The sequence below is a fragment of the Dipteris shenzhenensis genome, chromosome 19 (assembly GCF_047967505.1).
Source record: "Dipteris shenzhenensis isolate YYH24624 ecotype China chromosome 19, Dip_SZ_1.0, whole genome shotgun sequence".
NCBI lineage: Eukaryota > Viridiplantae > Streptophyta > Polypodiopsida > Gleicheniales > Dipteridaceae > Dipteris > Dipteris shenzhenensis.
The window spans coordinates 31563941-31590152 of NC_141614.1; the positions used below are offsets into that span (position 1 = coordinate 31563941).

Below are 26212 nucleotides of genomic sequence, written 5' to 3' on the forward strand. Positions count from 1 at the left end.
TTTTGGGTTGTCAATTCTTTTTCAGGGTATCACATTTGCTATGGCTGGGAACAATCAAGATCTATTTGGCGTTCTTTGTGAAGATAAGTTGGATGGCACCAACTATCCGATGTGGTCTTATCTCATGAAACATATTCTTGCTGCAAAGCATTTGTGGAATATTGTTTCTGGGGTTGATCTAAGGCCAGCCAATGCTACTCCTCCTAATGCCTCTTCTTCTAGCACTCATGTTGCTGCTCTTCCAACTCAGGAACAATCAAGATGGGATGCAAGAGATGCAAATGTACATTCATGTATTGCTTTATCATGCAAGAGAATCATTATTCCACACATCTGGTCTTGTAGGACAGCAAAGGATGCTTCTCTTTATCAGATTCGCAATGAAGCACGTGTTGCATATTTGAGAAGGCAATTACAGGAACTCAGTATGAACGAAGGTGACTCTATGGATGCATACCTGACAAAGGTCAAGGACCTCATGGAACAACTTGCCAACATTGATGAGGTGGTGCCAAATTCACAGCTTGTCAGTACCACACTAAATGGACTTCCAGATACATATCAAGGGTTTGCTACAACCCTTCGATTAGTGGCCATGGGTAATCTAGACCACTATTCTTTTGATGAACTAGTTACTTTACTTCTGCAGGAAGAGCAAAGTTGAGCTAATAGACAAGCCATTATTCACGATCATGGATTTGCTTCACAGCAGACAGGCAGAGGCAAGGCTTCCAAGCCTATGGGCAAGCCAAAATATGCGCATAGCAGGTGTAATTCCTCCTATGCATCTAAAAATACAGTAGATAAGTCAAAGAAGAAAAGATGCAACTATTGTCGCAAGCCTGGACATGACATTTCAGAATGCAGGAAGCGCATTGCTTCAGAGAAAAAGAAAGTAGGATTGACAATTAATGCCTCAGAGGTGGCTGAATATGGTTCAGAATGAATCAGGATGCAAGCTTGTCACCCTCAACACAAATAGGGGGGGAGAGTATATGTCTAAGGAGTTTGATGCATTTCTGTCTTCATGGGGCATTATTCACTCATGCACTACTCCTTACACTCCTCAGCAAAATCCTGTTTCTGAAAGGAAAAATAGGTTCACAATGGAGATGGCCAGATGCATGCTTAAGGCCAAGTCTTTGGCCAATAAATTTTGGCTTGATGCAATGATGTGTGCCAACTATGTGCTGAATAGATCACCTACACGGGCATTGAAGACTGTTACACCTTATGAAGCATGGAAAGGCAGGAAGCCTTCACTTTCACACGAGAGTTTTTGGGTCTCTTGCATATGTTCATGTACCATCTCAGCTGAGACATAAGCTTGTTGACAAGCCAATCAAATGCATATTTATTGGTTACAGCCAGGAGAGCAGAGGGTATCCGTTATATCAACCAAATACTAGGAAGATTATTGTCAGTAGAGATGTCATCTTTGCTGAACATTCAGCTTCTCCTCTTGTGGACTGCAAAGCTAAGCCAGATGTTGACATGTTTGATGCCTTTGAATCTTGGTTACCTCTGCCATCCTCAGAAGAGGACTTTGATCAGCAACATGAGCCTCCTGCAGGCCCTCCACCAAGCAATAATCAGCCACTACCCCATGCTGATTTGCAGCTTTCTCTTCTGGCACAAAATGGTCCCACTATACATGATGCAGTCATTGAAGAAAGAGCTATCAATAGACAGCGAAGGCATGTTCCTAGATGGCTTCTTGATACATTGAGGGACAGCAAACAAGATCAGCCTTTTGCTGCCTGAACAAGATCAGGGAATAGACAGATGCATGGTCACTTTCTTAAACGGCACTAACACTAAAAGTGCCTATATTTATGCCTACAAGGCACATACCATGGTCTATAGGGCATCACTAGAACCACCAAGAGATGGCCTACATCCATTCCTTTAGGGAGTGGTCCACTTCCTAATTGGGCACTTGCTAGTACCTTCACAACTCCTTCCAAATCCCATTAGGATCCCTTGTGTATGCATATTGACCCAAAAATGTAGCTCTTACCTACAGATCTTCAGCATCTCGATTTTGGGTTCTTGACACATCTTGAACAAAACTCTGAAACCATATCCTCACTTCATCTTACAATAAATAGGGGAGCGGATGAGAAGTGGAAAGTAGGCAATGAGTAGTGGAGAAATAGCCAATGGTGAGTGCTAGAGAAATAGTGATTTGCATGGAGACAAGGGTGCTCTTTTATGCCAACGTCTAAGTATTAGCAACAGCCTAGTCAAACACGTGCCATTTGATCAATTGGCATGTCCAAAAAATCATAAGTGTCCTTTAATCAATCAAAGTCCATATGGCCGTTGAGGGGTCCCCTCTAGGGGCAAGGGCAAATTGTGGCCCTTGATGTGTCCCCTTTAAGGGCCATATTGACAAGCCATATGTATAGCATCATTCACCTACCACACCACCATGGTGACAAGTGATTCCATGTAGCCTATTATGGTGGGTGGAATAGACTTTAATTGCTCTTTTATACATATGTCCTAATAATCATGATTTGCCTCAATCAATCTAAATTCTAGCCAAATTAATCATGCATGCCAACCCGATGCAAGTCCAAATAAACACGAGTTGCCTTCAATCAATCTAAATTCGCATTGTCTTCAATCAATATAAATTCAAGTCAAATTAATCATGCATGCCATCCCGTTGGCGTCTACAAATGATCATGCATCCATGCATGCCAGCCAGCTCATCCACCAGATTAAGTGTTGGTGCTTGGTAATTGTTTGCAAGCCTGGTGATGCATGCAAGCTTGGTGGTTGTCATCGTGGTTGCAATTTAGATCATCATTACATTTTTAAATTTACACAACCATTATACGCTCAATTTGGACACCCTTGTGTCTAATGCATGCCAACGAGGTGGCTTCCTTCCTAATGATTGGATTGCAGTGATTGGTGATTAACTGCTAGCTCTACATACTCTAGATGCAAGCCAGTGCATGCAAGCCCAGTCGTTGCCATCATATTGCATAAAAACTATTAAACATACTCAAAATCCTCGTAAGAATCCATCTATGGAATCATGGTTGATTACTCTACACGCACGCTCGGTGGTTGTCATCATAATGCATAGAAATTATTAAACATACTCAAAATTCTCTGAAGAATCCATCTATGCAAATCATGGTCGATAACTCTACATGTAAGCTGGATGGTGCATGCAAGCCGGCTGTCATCGTTCATACATTCTTAAATTGCATACTCCCTTGAACTCATCCATCTCAGTCCCTTGTACAGTCCTTTGTAGTTCTCAACCTTATGCCCTCTTAAGAATTCCATCTATGCAAATCATGGTTGATAACACAAAGTCTTCATGAACGAGGGGAAAATTGCTCATGTAGTGATATGTGTCGAGCTTTGCGGTATTTGAAATGGCAAATTTGATAGATTGTGTCTCATTGTTATGCTAATAAGGCAATCATTACGCTGAGAAACATTCTAACGAGAGCACGAGTCTGCCAAAATGCAATATATCGCCCACAAGTGCTTTGCATTGGGGGGCAAAAAATAGTTGTGTGATTAGAAGCAAAACGATTAAGATGAGATGAAGTGAATGGTGAAGATGCAAAAACGTGGCTTGATAGGAATCAATATTTGAAAATGAACTTGTGAATTTTGCAAACAACATGACATGAAGGAATAGAGGATTAAGCACTAATCATTGTCACTGCTCAGCCATGGCTTCCTGCACACTCCTGCTTTGCCCAACCGCCTATACCTCTCGCCTCGCCTCTTCCTCCATAGCTTCCCCCTCCGGTCGCTCCTTCTACGAATCCTCTCTCCTTCCCAATTCCCCCCTTCAGCTTCGCCGTAGCCTCATCTCCTGCTCCGCCACCCAGGAGAAAGACACTCCCCAAGACTCCGTCGATCAGATCACTCGCAAATTTGGATTGGAGGCTGGCCTTTGGAAGGTATGGCTTCATTTCGGAACGGTCCTAGTCATATGCTAGGGTGACGGTAATGCCCCGCTAGAGCTATTTCTGATTGCTCCCGACACCCTCCAGCATTGATGTCCGCCATTTCCGTTCTTACCGGAAACGTTGGTTGAGACGGAGATGTACGAACACATTAATTTACTATTTTCACTTGTGAATAGATCCTAGCCAGCTAGCCCAGGGTATATAATTATTGCCGAAATCTGTCGCCACAACCCAACGCCGTGCAACATTCTAATCGTACGTTCTGTCATTTGCCTTTAATTGATCTTCAATGAATTATCGCTATGGTCTTAGGCCTAAATTCCTACCTAACTTGTCTTAAAGGACCCTCTTTCGTAGGACACGGCCGACACCATCCATAGTCCTAAAGTGTCCTAAATTGCTTTTCTATCCTTAAGACCTCAAAGTCTTCTGAGAAGCATGGTCTAACGTAATCTATGGCCTAGCGGAAAGGAAATCCATCTTTACAAAGTAGTGACCATCCTAAAAATAGCTAATCTTTAAGGACCACCATGGCTTAGTAGAAAACCATCCATAGCTATGCCTAATCAAGAACGAATTTGATGGATGAATTGACTTTTTGAGGCTGTCATTAATGTGGTAATTTATATTTGCATATACTTAACGAGGTATTATGCTCATTGTCAAGCTTTTGGGACTACGCAAATATATCTATCTGGATTTAAATGTGTACAATGTGGTCTTTGCAGTGGGGTGAATAGGAGGAAGTTGTTGCTGGAGAGCGATTCTTTTTGTTTAGTTTTCAGGGCTGTTCGCCCCTATGTTTTGGCACAGCAAAGCCTGCAGTACAGCAGCCCCCACTGACAGGGAACTGATTCTATTGTAGGGCCTTTTATAGGGCAGGGATCTCGATCCAGACCGGACCATCCAGGTGGATGCTTTCACAATAGCCTTGGCCACTCTTATATAGAAGATGATTCCGTTTTAATAAGTGTCCTTGGCTAGATAACTGGCCCTTTGTTTTGCCAGCGCCACGTTTGCTTGCTTTCCTTAATCCCAAGGCCTCCTAACCTTGCAAGCACTAATTTGAGGATTAGCATCCAGGCACACAACATTCTACCCTCTTCAAGTGTGTACTCTTAAACGAAATTGAGAAAGTTCTTGTGCAAACTCGCAGTTGACTCCAAATTGAGGGATTAACTTATTTGAGGCTCATGTGGAACCTAAGTCAAATTTCGACTTCCACAAGTTCTTGGGGCAAAACGATATTGTCTCCAGCCTGTATCATTGATATGAAAGATCGGGGGAACTTTCACATGTGGAGGCAATTTAGTTTATGTTCAACCTCCGACCGCTGTCCATGCTCAATCTTGAGTACTCTTGATAGATTCTCGTGCAGTCGGTAACATCTCTTGCATATCTATCAAGAATCCTTAGCTGCATCCAATTGAATACCCTTCAATCCAACTGTCACAGGAGTCTAGATCCCTGAGCCCACTTGCTCCTTCCGAAGCTTCTGTAGACTTAGTCTCTGTGCCGTGATCCCTGCACCTTACTGCCCTGGATGTCAGCCTAGGTGTGCAGCCCTACCAAGCTCTTTGTCTGCAGCTCCTCAGTCCCTCCTCCTGGATGTAGGCCCAAGGATGGCTTTCCTGCTGTTTCAATCTGTTAGAAAACAGAAGGAAAGAATCACTCTAACCTCCAGCCAAGATCTCTCCCGCTCTAGCAACACTCAACTCAGAAAACTGATCACAGATACAATACTCACTCAGAGAAAACTTAGACAGAGAGAGAATATATTCATCCACCGGATGGTGGGCAGAAAACTGGCTCCAGGGGAGCAATACAAAACTCAGCCAAGTGCTGAGACAAGCTGAAGGAATTCTCTCTGTCAGAAGATGCCAAATCTGAGTGCACAGCACAGCCTAAAACAGAGGCTTTCTGTCCTGCACTGGATGGCTGAATGAAGGGAAGTGTGGGCCTTTTATAGGCACTGCCCAGGCCTGTTGGTATGGCCGACCAGCAGGGTCGGTTCCCTGACTGGGGACTGACCAGGGTCGGCCCTGGTCGGTGGCCCTGGTTGGACCGACTGGTCCTGCAACAGGCCCCTATAAAAGGGTGCCCTGTGCAGCCAGTCCATTGCATCTAGGAAGGCATGGAGCCCCCCCCAAAACACTGCTGTTTGCTGAGTCTCTCTTTCCCATCCCTCCTTACCCTCACTGCCCCTTGTCCCCACAAAACGGGGGCTCACAGGTGGGAACAGTGAGTCTCTAACACCCCCCCTCAATGTCACAACTGTGGGCCAATCCCCATGCGTTTGATGAGGTGCTCCATCTGTTCTCGAGGGAGTGCCTTCGTGAAAAGGTCGGACAAATTGTCGGCGGTCGGGCAGTAGATAAGCTCGATCACGTCGTCGATGATGAGCTCTCGAACAAAATGATAATGAACTTCGATGTGTTTGGTCCGCGCATGGTACACTGGATTCTTGGCAATAGCTATGCAACTCTGATTGTCGCACATCAGCACTGTCGCATTCTCCTGACACACATCCATGTCCTCTAGAATCCACCGTAACCACAATGTCTCACAAGCGGCTGTACACGCGGCTCTGTACTCTGCCTCTGTAGATGAAAGGGATACTGTGGGTTGCTTCTCACTTAGCCAAGAGATGGCTCCAGATGCAAGTAAGGAAAAATATCATGTCGTCGACCTTCTGGTGTCCACATCACCTGCCCAATCACTGTCACAGAACCCGCCTAGTTCAATGCCTTTGGTGTAGCTGATCCCAAAGGTGCAAGTACCCTTCAGATACCTCAGCACACGTAAACCTACATTCCAATGATTCTTCTTGGGAGAAGCAGGAAACTGACATAATAGCCCAACTGCATAACAAATATCAGGGCGCGTATTGGTAAGGTAAAGCAAACTTCCTACCAATCGTCGATACAAAAGAGTATCAACCAGCTGAGATGTGTCGTGAACACTTAGCTTCAGCCCGACCTCCATGGGAGTTAATGCTGTTCTGCAATCCTCCATCTGAAATCTCTTCAGAATTTCTCTGCAATATTTCTCCTGTGAAATGAAGATCCTGTCTTTAGCCTGCTTTACTTCAATCCCAAGGAAGTAATGTAATAACCCAAGGTCAGTCATCTCAAACTCAAACATGAGTAGCTCCTTGACCTGTGAAATCTTCTTGACATGATCACTTGTCAAGATAAGATCATCAACATAGAGGATGAGTACCAATCACAATCCCTTCTCAATGAACAAGTAAAGGTTTGCCTCAAAAGGACTCCGACTGAGCCCAATCTTCTGAAAGAATATATCAATCCTTTGGTACCAAGCTCTGGGGGCCTGTTTCAGCCCGTATAACGCCTTCTTCAACCTGCAGACCTTTAATGGGGACACTGGATCCTGAAAACCCGGTGGCTGCTCCACATATACCTCCTCCTCCAGGGTTCCATTAAGGAATGCGGACTTCACATCCATTTGAAAAATAGGCCACTGGAATTGGGCAGCAAGGGCAATCACTGTCCGGATAGTAACCATGCGGGCTGTGGGAGCAAAAGTTTCATCAAAATCCATGCCTTCAGTTTGAGCAAAACCTTTCACAACCAACCTGGCTTTATACTTATCCAAGCTGCCGTCAGATTTGTATTTGAGTTTGTATACCCACTTAGTGCCGATGACTTTCTGTCGAAGGGGCCTGGCCACTAAGTCCCATGTATGGTTCTTCAGAATAGCATCCACCTCTGCCTGCATGGCAGCCTGCCATTCGGGATTGTCTTTCACCTCCGCAAAGGTTCTTGGCTCAACAATCTGAGCCACCAAAGCAACATTCACGGATGGGGTCTTTTGAAGACGTTGAGACCGACGCAATCCGGAACTGCTACTCTCAGGTAATGAGGTGACACGAGACTCTTCCAACGTCCGGAGGTACCATTGGGGCAACTTTTTCTGCTTCTCTGTGGGAGGAGGAACGGAAACTTCTGCTGGAACATCCTGCTCTTCCTGAGTATCGGGTGGAATATCAGCTTTTGATTGGGTAACCTCTTGAATGGTCAATTTGGGACGAGGTGGGATCGGGGGTTGAACAATCTCCTCCTCCTCAATCTGAGGCTCCTCCTGGGGTTCAGGTTCTTTTTCCGCGAAGACAACATCACGACTGATGAGTATTTGCTTCTTTACTGGATCGAAGAGGCGGTAGGCCTTGGATTCTTCACTATACCCAACAAAGATACATGGTCTGCTTCGGGAATCAAGCTTGGTCCTATCTTCCTTGGGCACATGCACCCACGCGTTAGAACCAAAAATGCGGAGATGAGAAATAGAGGGCTTCTTACCATAAAATGCCTCATATGGAGTCTTGTCCTTGACGGCCTTCATCTTGGTCCGGTTGAGAATGTGTACCGCTGTATTGATAGCTTCACTCCAATAGGCTTTAGAAAGATTTCTCCCTCGGAGCATAGCAAGCCCTGTCTCAGTGGTGGTTCTATGCTTTCTCTCGGCTACCCCGTTTTGCTGAGAAGTATGTGCCGTGGTGAGTTGTCGCTTGATCCCATGCTTGCGACAAAATGTATTAAACTCACTTGAGGTTTTGCTGAGAAGTATGTGCCGTGGTGAGTTGTCGCTTGATCCCATGCTTGCGACAAAATGTATTAAACTCACTTGAGGTGAATTCTCCCCCCCTGTCTGTGCGAAATGTCTTGACATCTTCCCCTGTCTCCTTTTCAACTCTAGCCTTCCAGTCTTTGAATTTCTCAAAAGCCTGAGACTTTTTAGCCAAACAATATACCCAAGTCATTCTACTGAAATCATCCACAAAGAGAAGTGAATACCTGGATCCTGCCCATGATGCAATAGACATTGGACCACAAATGTCGGCGTGAACCAACTCAAGTGGTTTGTTGGCCCGAAACGAAGCTTCTTGTGGGAACTTATCCCTGTGCTGCTTGCCTTCAAGACAAGCCCTACAGACATCATCCTTGCCTGTAATTGGTGGAAGTCCATCCACCATCTTTGACTTTGACATTTCAGCCAAGATTCCATAGCTGACGTGACCGAAGCGCTCATGCCAAAGTTTGGACTTTCCGTGATCATCATGAACCAACATTGCACTGAGACGGTACAGTCCATTCTTTTCAACACCCTGTGCCACCACTTGCCCACTCCCTTTGGATGTCACGGTAACCTTGCCATCTTGAAAAAGAACTGCCATGTTGTTTTTGTCCATCTGACTTACAGATAGTAAATTCTTGCAAAGGTCGGGTACATAAAGTACTCCAGAGATATCCTTCTCCTCACCCGCCGTGGTAATGAAACGAATGCTACCTATGCCCTTCACAGGACATGTCCGGCTATCCCCAACAGAAACTTTGGAATCCGGGTGTGTACTGTCCATGGTTTTGAACCACGTCCTTCTGTTGGACATGTGCTTAGAAGCACCGCTGTCAACATACCAACCTTCTTTACCTTCACTAACTGCATAAGCTGAACAATGTTCACTGAGTAAGAATAACTGTCCAGTTGTCACATTGGCAGAATCACTCTTAGGCTCTTCTTTGTTTTTGGCTTCTCTTTTCCGCTTTTGATCCGCCTTCTTCTTCCGGCATTCTTTGGCAGAGTGGCCAAGCTTTTCATAGTAAAAGCACTTCATTTTCTTCTTACGTTCAGCGTCCTCTGATTTCTTGGAATCCTTTGACTTGCCTTTGCCAGGCTTGTCTTTGGCAACCAATGCCTTTTCGTCGGTTTGCGTAAAGAGTTTCTCTCGGGCCTCCTCCTGAAGTAGGAGTGGACAAAGCTCCTCAAAGTTGATTGGTTTTGTCCGTTGACCCGCAGTGACCGTAGTCACAAAACTTTTGAAACTCCGTGGCAACTTGTGGAGTGTGAGTAATGCTAATTGACTCGAGTCCACCTTCTGACCAACCGCTGCGAGCTGGTCCCGCACAACTTTCACCTTCGTCAGATGATCATGAACACTATCACCCTCATTCATATCAAGGTTATAAAGCTGATGCTGTGATAGATTGTGAGGGAGATAGAGTAGGGAGTAGAGAGACTCACTGCACACACACACTAGTGGGGATAATCACAATGAGTGAGTGGTACCTCCCCAAGTACACACATATATATTATGGATAAGGTAGTAACCCTTAAGTACAACTAAGTACAAATGTGTACTTAGTGTACTTAAGTGTCCTACACTAAAGTACAACATAAAGTACTATTTACATAGGGTGGCCAGTGCCTTTACCCCAACAACCTCCCACTTAAAGGCAGTGTGCCCTCAAGGAGAGAAAGAATATTGGCCTCAACCAATACCCATAAGAGATCTGCAGTGTGCAAACCTCTCTGCAGCTAACCCTTTGGTTAACAGATCTGCCGGATTGTCATCTGTATGCACCTTAACAAGCTTAATTTGCTTGTTTTCAAGCACCTCCTTGATGAAGTGATATTTCACATCTATGTGCTTCGTCTTTGCATGAAAGACAGGATTACGTGCCAACTGTATGGCACTCTGACTGTCACAATGCAACAATGGAATCTCCAATGGATAACCCAAATCTGCCACTAACCGAGATAGCCATATAGCCTCCTTGCATGCCTCAGTGGCTGCAATATATTCTGCTTCTGTGGTAGACAATGCAACGCATTGCTGCATTCTAGATACCCACGACACTGCACCTCCAGTGAAAGTGAAAACGTATCCGGTAGTAGACTTCCGGGTATCAGGGTGACCGGCATAATCAGAGTCTGTATAACCTTGCACTTTTGCATCTTGACTGCCGAAACATATACACAAGTCCTGTGTACCTTTCAGGTATCTCATGACACCTTTTACTGCATTCCAATGCTTTTTGCCAGGTTTAGCCATGTATCTGCTAACCACTCCCACTGCAAACGCAATATCGGGCCTGGCTGCAACCATAGCATACATGAGACTGCCACATGCTGATGCATACGGAATCTTTGACATCTCAGCTTTTTCAGCATCTGTCCGAGGGCTGTCCAAAGCACTGATTTTCACATAAGGAGGCAATGGAGTATTGGGAGGCAATGGAGTACCAATACTCTTCCCCCCCTCCATGTGAAATCTCTGCAAGACCTTGCCAATATATTCCTTCTGAGACAAGTATAGCAACCGCTTTTCCCGATCCCGAAGTATCCGCATACCCAATATATGGTTGGCATCACCAAGATCTTTCATATCAAAGGTCTGGTGCAATCTCTTTTGCAAGGCATTCATCTCATTATGAGATTTTCCAGCAATTAACATGTCATCCACATACAAAATGAGGATAAGTAAACTGCCATCTGAAGCTTTCTTGGTATACAAGCAGTGATCAATGTCACTTCTCCTGTAACCCTGGGTTCGCATGAATGTATCAAACTTATGATACCATTCCCTGGGTGCCTGCTTTAGACCATAAAGACTTTTCTTTAGTTTGCATACAAGCTTCTCTTTGCCCTTCACTGTAAAACCCTCTGGCTGCTGCATAAAAATTTCCTCATGTAAATCACCATGAAGAAATGCTGTCTTGACATCCATTTGGACCAAGTCCATATCTGCATGTGCAACCAATGCTAATACAGTTCTGAGTGTTGTCATCTTAACAACAGGAGAGAATATCTCGTCAAAGTCAACACCATATTCCTGCTTGAACCCCTTGGCAACCAGTCTGGCTTTATGCCTTGGCTTTTCACCAGGTGTGATCTTAAGTCGATAAACCCATTTGCATGGCAGTACCTTCTTACCAGTAGGCAAGGATACCAATTCCCAAGTGCCATTCTTGTGAAGGCTGTCCATTTCAGCCTTCATAGCAAGATCCCATTGAACCTTGTCTGCCCTCTGCCTAGCCTCTCTGTAGCATGAAGGCTCTCCACAATCAGTGAGCATCAAATAATCAATGCCTGGAACAAATCTTTCTGGCTGCCGCGTCGGTCTAGTTGACCTTCTAACCCAATGACCATCGTCTTGAGCTGGCTGTCCAGCCTGTTCATCACTCTGATAAGGTGGCTGTCCCATGTCTCCTGGCTGCATTTGCATGTCAGGAAGATCACCTAACTGTGCTTCATCCATTGGGATGTCTTCTGCCATACCTGGCTGTCCATTAGGACCTGCTGCAGCATCATCTAATGGCTGGTTATGCTGCTGTTGTGGCTGATTTACAGCCTGTTCGTGTTGCCCATGATGCTTGTTATCATCAATAGTTACTTTTAAAGGTCCCTGCTGTACAACAGGTTCCTTGAACATGATGGTTTCATCAAACACGACATCATTGCTGCGTATAAGTTTTCTGTTCTTGGGATCCCAAATCCTGTAGCCCATCTCACCTTTGTCACCGTAACCTAGGAATATGCATTTAAGAGACTTTGGATCCAGTTTAGTTCTGTCCTCCCTGCGTACATGCACATACGCGACACAACCAAAGACCCGTAGGTGTTTGTAAGACGGAGGCTTGCCCGTCCATGCCTGTTCAGGCACACCACCACATAGTCTCTTGTTTGGTGACCTGTTAATAAGGTGCACAGCTGTCTTTACAGCTTCAGCCCAAAATGTGTGGGGCAATGCAGCATGTGACAACATGGATCTGACTTTCTCTTGAATGGTCCTGAACATTTTCTCAGCTGTACCATTCTGTGGAGGATCATATGGTGCAGACAACACCCTTTGAATACCCTTTGCCTCACAGAATTCTTGAAATTCTTTGGACAAATACTCTCGACCATTGTCAGATCGTAAGGCTTTTAGTTTTTTGCCTGTCTCATTTTCGACCAGTGCAACAAACTTAGTGAAAGCCTTGAACGTATCACTCTTCTTTCTGAGAGTGTAAACCCACACTTTGCGGGTGGCGTCATCTATGAATGACAGTATGTACTTTGAACCTCCTAAAGAGAGTGTAGGCATCTCACACACATCTGTATGTACTAGCTCCAAGAGCTGTAATTTCTGATCTGATCTTCTCTTATGAGGTATTTGTACTTGACGACCGTAGAGACAAAATTCACATTTCTTTAAATCTGAATATTTTAGACTCGGCAAGTAACCAAAATGAGCCAATTGCTCCATTCCCTTAATACTCATATGGCCAAGCCGGCTATGCCACAATGAAATCTTTGGCAGCTCGGTGGCATTTACATCAGAATGCGGGCAATGTCCAGCATGAAGTGAGTACAAAGTATCAACCTTAGGACCTCTGGCAATAGCCATTGCCCCTTTGCTGATTTTCCATTTCTGACTGCCAAAGGTGGTATGATAACCATCGTCATCCAACAACCCTGTGGAAATCAAGTTTTTCTTCACCTCAGGAACATGCCTGACCCCTTTGAGCATCAACTGCTGGCCATTTTCAAGAACAAGCCTGACATCACCTATGCCAATGATAGAACATGCATGGTTATCACCAAGAAAGACAACTCCCTTTTGCCCTCCTGCATATCTGACAAACAGATTTCTGTAGGATGTCACATGAAAGGAAGCACCTGAATCTATAATCCAGGAAAACATATCACCAGCATGAAGTGTATGAGCCTCCAGTGAAGAGGTGAAACATATCTCATGTCCACTGTCACTGTCACTAACATAAGTAACATTCAGCTCCTCTTTTTCTTTGCCCTTAGACTTGCCTTGAGCCTTGCCTTCTTTGGCTCTCTGGTCATTCTTCTTTTGAAAACACTTTTTCTCAATATGTCCCTTCTTGCCACAATAGTTGCATACAAGATCACTCTTAGAGCGGGACTTGCTCCTCTCTCTTTCTTTGTCTTTTCCACGTGTTTTGGACCTGCTGCGTGCATTCAAAGCATTTGACTTCCCAATAGCATTGTTCTTTCTGTTCATCTCTTCCTGTAGAAGAGCACTCTCCACATCTGCAAATAACAGAATGGCTTTTGAGTTGTTGGTAGAAGTCCTGAATGTGTCCCATGACTCAGGTAGAGAACATAGGATGAGTGTAGCTTTCAGCTCATCATCGAGCTTCAACCCCTGGTTGATCACCTGGCTGAATATGCTGTTAAACTCAATAATATGAGTGGACATAGCTGTCCCCTCCTTCATTTGAAGACCAACAAGCTTTTTTAGCCAGTAAGCTTTTCCCGTGGCACTTTTCTTGGCATAAGTATCCTCAAGACGTTGCCACATCTCCCACGCAGTAGGTTCATCCCTGATGCCTACAACCAGTGAATCAACAACTGTAAGCATAATGGTCGACCTGGCCAAGCCGTCCATCTTCTCCCACTGCTCATCAGTAACGTTGGGGGGCTTAACACCCTTTTCCTTTATAGGCTTGTACTGGTCCTTCTGCATCAGCACATTGTAGCATTGTGTCCTCCATATGTCGTAATTTTTAGCTCCTTCGAGCTTCTTTATCTGAAACAAGGACGACACGTCGCTGCCGGAACTCATGGTAAAGAAAGTAGAGTTTGACTCCCTGTAGTCGTGCAATTAAGCACTAGTCACTCCAAGAAAATTCTCCCGCAGCGGAAGTACGATCAAAAGTGAACTTGGTACTGTTTCAGTGGCACAAAACCAACTGAATATTTTTCTCCCACTTGCTGCAGAAACAGTACAGCAAGCTGTTCCTGTCTTTTTCGCTGGCGAAAGTGCGGTACAGCTGCGTCAAATCGCTCCAGAAAAATCCCAGAACTGATATAATAAAAACAGCAGTACTTTTGACTTTTCTGATAGTCAAATATGGTCAAACCTGCTGTTTGACAGTCCCGGACTGTCAAAAAACAGTAACTGTAAATCTCTGATTTTTTTGTTGAAAATCCCTGATTTTAGACCTCCATATGCTTCATAAACTTCCCCCCCAACTGAATTTGCAGTTTGGAAGTAAGGTGGCTCAAAAGCCCTTTGAATGCATGAAGAAAATCAGGGCTGTGACCTCCAATTTGAGAGATTGACCTTTGACCAAACACTGTAAGTCAAATTTGCACTTTCAAAGCATAATAGTGCTCCACAAGATAGCCTGATGCATGTAGAGTGCTCCCACTTGACAAATTGCCGGTCAGGCTGCAAAAGCCCCAAATTTGAGTAAAGTCAAACTTGGTCAAAATCGACCAAATCTGTACCAAATGTGATTGTACTTGCAGCAACAAGCTAAAGCATTTGTCACAAGCATAATAGCATCAAAAGCCCCTTGAATTGGCAGCACATTCCGTGCATTGACATAGTAAATGGCATCAACTGCATGTGTGGGTCACATTCCTGACAAAAGCATGTGTTTCTGTCCAAGTATCAAGCATACACATTGCAAGTGACAATGCATACACAGTGTCACCCTTCACTGGCCAAATGTTGGAATACACAGAAAATTGCTGATTCGTTGGTGCACAGAGAAGTGTGCCCGCTGGAAATCAACGCACGGCTCACTCCCGAGTGCCACGAATCTCCTTCTCAAGCGCTGCAGCTCGCCCACGCCTATCCCGCTCGGCCTTGCAGCTCGCTGACCCGCTCTCGATTCGCGTTGTCTACGCGTATGCCGCCTGCGACCTTTCAGCCCTGGCCTGCGCCGTTGCGCCTTGCAGCCACGCCTTGCAGCCTTTGCCTGCGACGTGCAGCCGCGCCCTGCGCCCTTGCAGCCGCCGTTGCAGCCGCGCCTTCGCGCGTTGCCTGCGCCCTTGCAGCCGCGCCAGCCGCCGTTGCAGCCGACGTTCGCGCGTTGCCTGCGCCCTTCGCGATCCGTCCGTACGGTTGTACGGACGTCGTACGGCCGTACGGATCGGTCCGTACGGAAGGGGTAGGATAGGGAGAGGAGGGAGTGGAAGTGAAGGGAGAGAGAGAGCCCGTTGGCTCTGATACCAGTTGATAGATTGTGAGGGAGATAGAGTAGGGAGTAGAGAGACTCACTGCACACACACACTAGTGGGGATAATCACAATGAGTGAGTGGTACCTCCCCAAGTACACACATATATATTATGGATAAGGTAGTAACCCTTAAGTACAACTAAGTACAAATGTGTACTTAGTGTACTTAAGTGTCCTACACTAAAGTACAACATAAAGTACTATTTACATAGGGTGGCCAGTGCCTTTACCCCAACATGCTGCAATGTGATGATACGAGCTGTATTATCGGTTTCATACAGCTCCTTCAGTATGGTCCACGCCTCTGAAGACGTTTCTGCCAACTGGATATGAGGAATAACAGAATCTGCTGTCGTGCCTATAAGCATTGCTAAGGCCTGAGCATCCCTCTCCTCCCATGCACAGAGTTCATCTGCATCTGCTTCAGCTAGAACTTCACCTCTCTTGTCCACAATATCCTCCGGCTTTTCTTCAGTCCCATTGACAATCTTCCACAACCTCCGTGCCAACAGATGGCTTCGGATCTTGACTTTCCAGATTGGAAAGTTTGTACCATCAAGCTTTCCAGCTTCACCGAAATTAGGGATAAATGAAGAAGGAAGATGACTGGAGGAGGAAGGACGAGTAATGGATGTAGAGGCTTCTGATCGCTGATCCATCTCGGTGAATAGCTACAGAACTTGAAAAAAAAACTGAAACAGAAATAAATGAACTGACCTTCTGTACTGAACTGAGCTGAAAACAGAGTTGCCTTACAGCCAAGGAACTCCTTCCTTCAGAGAGTGTTATTGATGAGGAAGAGTCGGGAGCCTATGGCTCTGATACCATGTTAGAAAAAAGAAGGAAAGAATCACTCTAACCTCCAGCCAAGATCTCTCCCGCTCTAGCAACACTCAACTCAGAAAACTGATCACAGATACAATACTCACTCAGAGAAAACTTAGACAGAGAGAGAATATATTCATCCACCGGATGGTGGGCAGAAAACTGGCTCCAGGGGAGCAATACAAAACTCAGCCAAGTGCTGAGACAAGCTGAAGGAATTCTCTCTGTCAGAAGATGCCAAATCTGAGTGCACAGCACAGCCTAAAACAGAGGCTTTCTGTCCTACACTGGATGGCTGAATGAACAGTGAGTCTCTAACACAATCTGCTGGCTGATTGCTGCTCTGTTGGATGAGAAGTGAGGCCCCAATGGCCTCCTTAAATAGGGGCTGGATGCCTCCCAACCAACCGACCTGGTAGGGGGATTTAGGCCGACCCAAACAGCCCTGCCCACCGAGTTGGCTGGCTTGTAAAGTCCCCCCTGGTGAGGGTGCATAAACTGATGCATTCAAGCCCTGCCTGGCCACATGGCAGGCTGCCACTGGCCCAGGCAGGCCTGCTTTAAAACCCGACCTGATGCAGGCCCTTCTGGGCCTCCTAAACTTCTAAAACAATGCACCTCTTTGCTGCACCTGTTCCTCATCTGCCTGGCCTCTTCCGGGCTCCAGACCTGCAGCAAACACTTCCGTACAGCCTGCTCTACTGGCCCCTAGACCTGCTGACATCATCGCTGGTGTCATCACCTGTTTTCCTGTGCAGATCTGGTCCTGCTGTTGGCATGCACATGGCAGTTCTGTACCACTTCTGTCCTCCATGCCAAACCTCTGGGTATGTCCTTGGACTGGCTGCCCACATGGCAGCCCCATCTCTTGTTTTCTTGTGACCATGCTGCCCATATGCAGTATAAGTCCTGGCCATGTCATGTGGCAGCCATGTCATCTTGTGGTTCACCCACCCTTTGCTCCCCTCATATGGGGGGCTTACAGATTGGGACGGACCAACCCTGTTCCAACACAATCTTCCTGGAATAAAGTTGCACCTACTGCAAAAATCATCAGCCTCAACCACAAATGGTCAACTTGATCCGGTAAAGCCAAGACAAGCGATTCATTCACCTTAATTTTGAGGGTTTAGGAAACCTTAACAAAATTTACTAAGGTCGTAGTGGTGAGCAAAGATGTCGTCTTCGAGGAAGAAGAGTCCATGATAATACTCCTTGACATTCTAAAGCCCAAGCCAGAGGATAAGGGCAAGGGTCTACTCATACCGCAGTGAGACAGGCATACACAGGTCATGCTTCAAGACGAGTTTGTGATGACAGATGTAGGAGAGCTTCATTACTTCATTGGAATGGAGATTGAGGACTGTTAATGGGATCTTTCATAGCAAGTACAAGTATTGCTTGGACCTTTCACACGAGAGACACTAGTCCAGCAATTCCATTGGTGGATTCAGGGAGCAAACCCTTCAAACATGATTCTTCTCATTTGGTTGATGAAACATATTGGTGGAATGCCTTCTTTATCTCACCAACACATGCCCAAACATTTCTTTTACAATCGGGATGTTGAGCAGTTCTCCTTGTCACATCATCAATCACATCGGATAGCTAGGTTGCGAGTTCTTTGCTATGTAAAGGGAACTCAAGACTTTGGCATCTTCTACTCCAAGGGAGCTAAGCTTGAAGGATACTCAGATTGGGGTGGAGATGTTGATTCACGATTCTACTATAGAATATGTTTTATCCTTGGATCAGGAGTTATTTCTTGGTCAAGCAGATGGTAACTTTCTCATTGATCGAAGTAGAGTATCGTGTGAAACCTTCTTCTCTTACAAAATCCTTTGTCAAAACAGTGTAGGTAGATTCTTTTCAAACTCTCTGTCTCTCACTCCCCCTCTCTGCAAACATTAAGGCCCAGCACAACTTGTTGGGGTGGTTCCCCCCGAAGGATTTTATTCATTAAGAGAATCTAAGTACAAGAGTACAATAGAGCACACGGGCTGCCTTGCTTGCTTGAATTCCTACGTGAATCCATTTTACAAAAGAGCTCACAAGCTCATTCTTTCTTGGCAACATGCCACTTGTCCAAATCCTAGACTAACTCTAATTACATACCTCAAAGGGCAAATTTTGGGGTCTTCATAGCATTGGGTTATGCGAACACCTCCTGGTCGTTCGCTAGGCTCCATATTGCTTGGGCCTTCAATCCCTCTTGGTACTTGCAATAATTAATTAAAGTGCACATTGGGCCTTAAATTCCTCTTGGTACCCGCAACAATTAATTAAAGCGCACATAGCCATGGCACCCATCAATTAATCATTAGCGCTTTTGCATGCAAATACATTCTAGAGCAATCCTAGTCTCTGTGAGCGTCCCCACCAAGCAAAACATGTGAACACAACATAGAACAATTTCTCTGGTCGACCTAGGTTAACTCGCTTGATCATAATTAAAGGGCTTGACCGAGAGTCGAAGCGCCCTAAATATGGTCAAGTCTCTCCAACCGAAGTTGGCACATCTTGGTTAACCAAAGTTAACCCTCTTGGCGTAAGCCAAGTCTCGTTGACCTAAGTCAACACTCTCTGACCGAAGTTAGCGCTGTGGTTCTTTGGTTAATCATAGTTAACCATCTTGGCCTAAGCCAAGTCTTAATAACCAAGGTTAGGCTTACTTAACTAGAGTTACGTATCTTTGACCGTAGTTAGTACTTTGACCAATAAAAGATAACTCTTTGAACATAATTAAATAAATGAGAGACTCTTTAATTATGATCAAATAAATGGTCAATTGGAACTTTGACTTTTGGAGTATTTACAACTTGGTGACATCCCCTCGGCTTCTATTCAATTGACCTCAACTGAAAAGATTCCTTGGAAATATCTAGGAGTTGTGGATGATCAGACAACATATCCTCATCAGCATCCAATGCTGAATAGTTCTTGAATTTTACAAGGCACTTGTAAAATTCCTTGCCTTGGGGTCCTTTGCGTACAGTATGGTACACAATCTGCTCTGGCTGAAGGACCTCCTCCAGCTCATCCACTTCGGTGGATCCTTAGTTACTAACTCTGTAGGCTCTAGTCCTTGATATTTCTTTAGAAGACTCACATGAAAGGCATTGTGAGTCCTCCAATGCTCTAGCAATGCTAATCTGTATGCAACCTCATTAATCTCATTTGTAACCCTGAAAGGGCCATAATACCTGGGAGATAACTTTGCATACACTTTTTCTTTTCCCTTAAGCTTGCGGAGCCTAGCTTTTCGAACTTTAAAAGCACCCAATCCCCTCGCTTGAGATCCAACTTTGCTTATCTAGAGCCCTCTTATGCATTTTTGTAAAACCTTTCTATTGCTGTCCGGCATGGCTGAAAGCTGTCTGGAGGTCTCTGACAAACTGATCAGCTGCAAATATCTCATCTTTGGTTCTCTGGATAGGTGGCATAATTACCTTCCCATAGATGACCTCAAAGGGGGCTTTCCCTATGGAGTTGTCAACTGTATTATTATATGCAAACTTCACCAGTGGTAGGTACTTTTTCCTGTCTGAATTTTGGTCAGCCACGTAGCATTTTAATAAATCCAACAATGTAGAATTTGCTACTTCGCTTTGACCATTTGTCTGGGGATGGAAAGAAGAAGAAAAATTCAGATTCGTCCCCATATTATAAAAATGGGCTCTCCATAATAGATTGGTCATTCTAGGATCTCGATCACTGACAATGGACTTAGGCATACCATGGTGCTTAAAGATTTGTGCCATGAAAACCTTAGCCATATGATTTGCCTTTATAGTTTTGCGTATTGGAATGAAATGAGCCTGCTTTTGGAATCTATCAATGATAGTCCAAATCCCATCATTCTCAGACTTTGATCTTGGCAAATAAAAAATGAAGTCCATTGCGATACTTTCCCATGGTGCCTGGGGCACTGGAAGAAGCATGAGTAGGTCAGGTGCCTTCGGCCTCTCATATTTGACCTTATGACAAGTGAGGCATTCTGTAATAAATTGATGTACATCTTTTCACATCGCTGGCTAATGGAAATACCTCTCTAATGCTTGAGTTGTAGCTGCAATTCCTCTATGCCCATCATACGGAGGTGCATGGCATTCCTCCAGAATCTTTTGCCTCATCTTTGAGGTGATGCATAAGCAATCATCTTTCATTAGATACCCATCTTTCAGGGAGTAGTGATTGGTGGATTGCCCCTCTTCACTTGCTGCAAAGTCTCACCAAAATTTGCATCATTGGTATATTGCTCTCATCTCTTCCAGATCCTTATGATAGCCAATAGTTACATTGTTCACCTGAGGTCTTTGAGACAAAGCATTTGTCACTTTGTTCTGAGCTCCCGGAGTATGGACAATCTGAAAATGACACATTGACAGCATATTTGCCCATTTCATGTGCTTCTTGGAGAGCTTAGTCAGAGTCAAGAAATATCTCAGGCTTTGGTGATTAGTCTTTACTCTAAAGTCTGCACCCTAAAGATAATGCTACTAAGTATGGAGGGCATGAATCACAACCAACAACTCTTTCTCGTAGATTCTCAAATATCTCTCGGCATGCCAAAGTGTTCGGCTCTCGCAGGCCACTACATGACCATTCTTGTGCAATGCAGCTCCAACACACTCTCCACAAGCATCACAATCCACATCAAAAGGCTGATACAAATGATGAACTATGAGAATTGGCTCTGTGGTCAGCTTCTCTTTGAGTGTAGTGAATGCTTTCTTCTGTGGAGTCCACCATCTGAAAGCTGCATTTTTCTTGGTTAGGTCATGAAGTGGAGTGGCGATATCCGTAAAATGCCTTATGAATCTTCTATAGTATGAACACAGGCCTAGGAACTACGGACTTCATGCACAGTTTTCAGCTCTTGCCATTCCTGCGTGGCTTGGATCTTTGCTGGATCCATCCGTATCCCATATTTGGATATTATATGCCCAAAATAGTGGATCTCTTATTCACTTTTCTTGTTGTTTGCATAGAGCTGGTGATTTCATAGCTCTTGGAAAACAATAGCAAGATGTTCCTTGTGCTCTTCTTCGGACTTTGAGAAGACAATAATGTCATCAAAGAAAGTACCTGTGAATTGTCTATGAGGGCGAAAGATACGATTCATCATCTTGTTGAAGTTAGCCGGGGCATTTGTTAACCCAAAAGGCATCGCAAGATACTCATACAGCCCAAAAGTAGTGCGAAATGCTATCTTGTGCACATCTTGTGGTTGTACCTGACTTGGTGATAACCACTCATCCTGCTGAAAATTGAAGCTCCATTAAGCTGGTCCAGCACATCATTGATGCGCGGAATTGGGAATTTGTTCTTGATTGTCATCTTGTTCATTTCGCAATAGTCAATGCACATATGAAATGAACCATCTTTCTTCTGTATAAGAAGTACAGGGGAACAAAATAGAGGAATTTGGCTGAATCAGTCCTTTGGATAACAAGTCCTGCACTTGGCCCATGATTTCTTCTTGCTGAGTTGTACTAACTCTGTATGGGGGCCTATTAGGTGACTCACTCTCAGGAATAAGCTCTATGCCATGGTCTTCAGGTCTCTCAGGGGGTAACTCCCCTAGTAAAGCATTAGAAAAACAATCTTTAAAGTGTACAAGAAACTGAAACTTATCTTTATCTGCCTTATTCGTTTCAGCATGCATTTCAACATCTCTTTCTTTTATAAAAACCATATATGCTGAAACTGCATACTTATTGCTTTTCCAATTGAAACAATAGATACAAGGTAGGGTTAACTTCACTGCCTTGCGATGAAACGAAGGCATTCCAAAACTACATCATGATGTTTAAGTGGGGAAATGAAGAAATCCTCATGATCAACATAGTTTTGTGCATGAAGACGGAGCTTCCCTATCAAGGGAGTAATTGGCACAGGGTCCCCACAAGCATCAAGGGCCCTGCTCAACTCTTTTGTCTTTATCCCCAGCCTCAGGGCTAAATCTTCTGAAATAAAATTGTCTGCAGCCCCTGGATCAAACAATATGCATGCAAGTTGGTCTCTTATCTTGCCAACTCTCTTTCCTCTGGATTGGTCACCCTGCCCAAAACATCCGGAATTTCTAGTGTTCCATGTGTCTTGGCTGAAGCTTAGGTGGCCCTTGCATTGACAGTGATATGGCAGATTTTGCTTCAGTGGTTCAAAAAGGATATAGGTAATCACAGGCGCTTGTATGTTGTGATGTTCGCGCACAAGAGCAAGCGCATCTCTGCATGCAACACACCAAAATGCACTCTTTCTAGCGGGATGTTTAAATTTTCATCCCAATTTTCATCAATTTTGTCTCGATTGGTGCACTCTCTTTATCACAAGTCATAACACCATTGCTACATTGGTATTTTTTATCATATACATTGCTTTTACTATTTTTTGTGTTCTTCCCTACTTGGGAATGCATGCATAAAAGACATGGGTATGTTGCATTTGCACTTGTCTTGACTCCAAACATGCACTTCAATGTTTTCAAGGCTCCAAACATATGCCACTCAATGTTGAAAGATCCAAACCCTCCACATTGAGCAACTCTCCCTTGGTTTGAGCATCTATAATGTTTGGAATTGTAGACTGTTCTAAGTGTTGGAATGGTCACCTCCCCATCTGTAAGCCCCCTTATGAGGAGAGCTTGGGGGAGGTAGACCTGGAGATATTGGGGCTGTCACATGGGCAGCACATGAGCTGCCATGTGGGCAGCTGTCAAAGCAAAGTGCAGGCCATGGACCTGCAGAAGAGGCAGCAGATGAGCAGGCTGGAGGCAGCCATGTGGCGAACTGTCTGGCAGAGGATATGGGCAGGCTCGGGGCCTGCATCAGGCCTGACAGAAGGACGGAACAGTCTCTGGCTATGGTGGCCTGCTTGGCGCAATGAATGAGCAGGCATCCAGCCAACCAGGTCGGCCAGCAAGCAGACTGGTTGGCCAGGATGAGGCTGGCTGGTCGGTCCATTCAAGGGGGCCTTGTGCCCTATAAAAGGAGGGCTTCCATGCCCTCATTTTACATCACTTGGAGCAGCCTCAACCAGCAGATAGGAGAATAGAAGGACCTACCTTGGGCCTACATTCAGGAGGTGAAGGTGACCCAGTTTTAACTGCAGACTAAGCTAGAGGTGCTGCCCACCTAGGCTGGCTTCTGGACAGCAAGGTGGAAGGGATCGAGACAGAGAGTCTACATATGCTGGAGGTGGACCGTGCGGGCTCAGAGATCTAGAAGTGCTTGGCATCTAGTAGGAGAACTTGTTGGTATTGTATCCTGTCCTACTTTGTGGACGGACGGAAATATAAAGAGTTGCTTTTATATTTGTCTCTAAGCATTGTCTATTTACTGGCCTGCACATCTATGCACATAAGAAGTTTGTGATTCCACACCCCACACGCACACTGTGTGAGCTCTTGGGCATTACTATCAGTCTTCCGCTGTGCGTACCCTTTGTTGGGTCATTTCAAACACAAAGACCCACTTCAAGTAAGAGTGGATCTCTTTAGGGACTTTAAAATGCACCATGGGTCGACAAGGCATGAAAGATCATCTCCTCCTCACAGCATAGAAGGAGGCTTTGTATCTTCCCTAGCTCCAGCTTCAGCTGAAGATGTCATGGGCATCTGCAGCCCCAGGCATTGTTGCCACCTACTCAGCCCACTGCAGTCCCACAACCATAGTTACCAGGAAATGGCATTCCGACAACCGGAACTTCTGGAACGCCATTCCAGGAAGCAAGGCGGAACCGGAATGGCCCCAGAACGTTTTAAAAAAAAGGCTCTTGGAAAGTTTCAAATGGGTATTTTAGAGCTTATATAGAAGTTTAAAGCTGTAAAATGTTAGCTTCTTTCATTTTCTAGCAAAGTTTTATGTCATATGATGACGTGTCGTGTATGACATGGCATTCCAGTTTTCGTTCCCCTGTTCCCCCTTCCCGGAACATTCCCGTTCTGACACCTGAATTTCCGGAACGGTCCCATTCCCTGGTAACTATGCCCACAACAAAAGACAGCACAAGCCCATGTGGCTGCCACATGCTGCACAGTCATTAACAGCAGGTAAGGAAGCATGTGCAGAAGCAGACAGGTATGGCAGGGACGAGGTCGGTGGTATGCTGTTGACTCAGCAAAGCTACTGACTGCCAGGTTGGCAGTGACAGATGGAAAGTCGGCAGCAGGCCTGTACCAGTTGGGGGCCTCTGTGGGAGTGGGGTAGCCCACATACTAGTCAGCTGATGCCAGCCCTAGAACCAATATAAAGAGGGCTTCTGCCCCTCCTCCTGCATCAGCTTCAGTGCAGCCTCAGTAGCCGACAGACAGCCTTCAGCAGCTCCAGGGAGGACCATCAGACCTTGAGCAGCAGATAGGGAGAGGGAGAAGAGGACCACTCTGCTTCTCTCCATTTCCATCTATAAGAAGGCATCTGTGGTAGTGGGGTAGCCCACATACTAGTCAGCTGATGCCAGCCCTAGAACCGATATAAGGCTTCTGCCCCTCCTCTTGCATCAGCTTCAGTGCAGCCTCAGTAGCCGACAGACAGCCTTCAGCAGCTCCAGGGAGGACCATCAGACCTTGAGCAGCAGATAGGGAGAGGGAGAAGAGGACCACTCTGCTTCTCTCCATTTCCATCTATAAGAAGGCATCTCCCTTCATCTACAGCTCTTTCTTAGCCCTTTGGGCAACAGCTGTGTTTGGCCTATTGGCAAAACAGTAATAAAAACAGTAAATACTCTCTACAGAGAGGGGGGCAGTTTCAATGCAATCCCGCATTCATTGACGTGGCCTTTCAAGTTCAGTACACACTTCTGCACTTATTGTTAGATAGCAAGCTAGAGAGACTCAGGGAGAGTGAGTTAGCTCCCTTGTGTGTTACAACGCCTACTCTAGTCTCTGTTATTGTTTCCTTTGAAATTCAGTTTTTTTGCATGAAGATAAACTTCACCTGTAAGTAATTGGTGGCTCCTATTTTTTCCAGATCTTCACTTCGAAGAGTGACAAGGAAGAGGAAGGAGGAGAGAAAAAAACCAATCAAGCAAAAGAGCTGCTTGCTAGATATGGAGGGGCTTATTTGGCTACTTCCATTTCTCTGTCAGTGATTTCTTTTGGTCTTTGCTATGTACTCATCAGTTCAGGTGTTGACGTTGCAAGTTTGCTTGAAAAGGTATGCATTATTTTATGATCTTATGGGAAAAATGTCTAAGTTTTGTGATTCATGTCATCATGGCTCAGAGTGGTGATATTGTAATTCTCTGTTTTGTCATCTACAGTTTGGAATCCAAACAAACGAAACTGGAGAAACAGTGGGAACATTTGCCTTGGCTTATGCAGCTCACAAAGCAGCTTCTCCAATCCGATTTCCTCCTACTGTTGCTCTAACACCTATTGTTGCTGGATGGCTGGGCAAAAAAGCAACCGAAAATAAGGATGCGGACTCTTAAGGCTGTTAACTCATTGCCCTTAGAAATGTTGCATGTGGGCTGCGGGCTGATTTTGCTTGATCTACTAAGCTTTTGTCACAGACAATGAAATTCTTTGCTGAATTTCTTGCAAGCAAAACTCTCCTGTAATCATGCTATTGGCAACAGAAGTAGGCTTAACAGAAATGTTTTATCAAGAAGTTATAATTGAAAATGTATACTGCCCATTTTCTCACAGA

At 45.0% G+C, this 26212-nt stretch overlaps 1 protein-coding gene across 1 annotated transcript; it reads left to right on the plus strand.

The window, feature by feature from the left end:
* Nucleotides 1-3619: 3619 nt before the first annotated feature.
* On the plus strand, nt 3620-26212 carry LOC147890348 (FAM210B-like protein). Its single transcript, XM_087390851.1, has 3 exons — nt 3620-3941; nt 25532-25717; nt 25824-26212. Exons 1-3 carry the CDS (start codon nt 3708-3710, stop codon nt 25992-25994), a joined length of 591 nt encoding a protein of 196 aa, XP_087246977.1. The 5' UTR covers nt 3620-3707; the 3' UTR covers nt 25995-26212.

Coding starts and splice junctions, on each gene's coding strand:
- LOC147890348 (XM_087390851.1), top strand. CDS start 3,708: ATGGCTTCCTGCACACTCCTGCTTTGCCCAACCGCCTATACCTCTCGC. Junction 3,942..25,531: donor TGGAGGCTGGCCTTTGGAAG/GTATGGCTTCAT, acceptor TATTTTTTCCAG/ATCTTCACTTCGAAGAGTGA. Junction 25,718..25,823: donor TTGCAAGTTTGCTTGAAAAG/GTATGCATTATT, acceptor TGTCATCTACAG/TTTGGAATCCAAACAAACGA.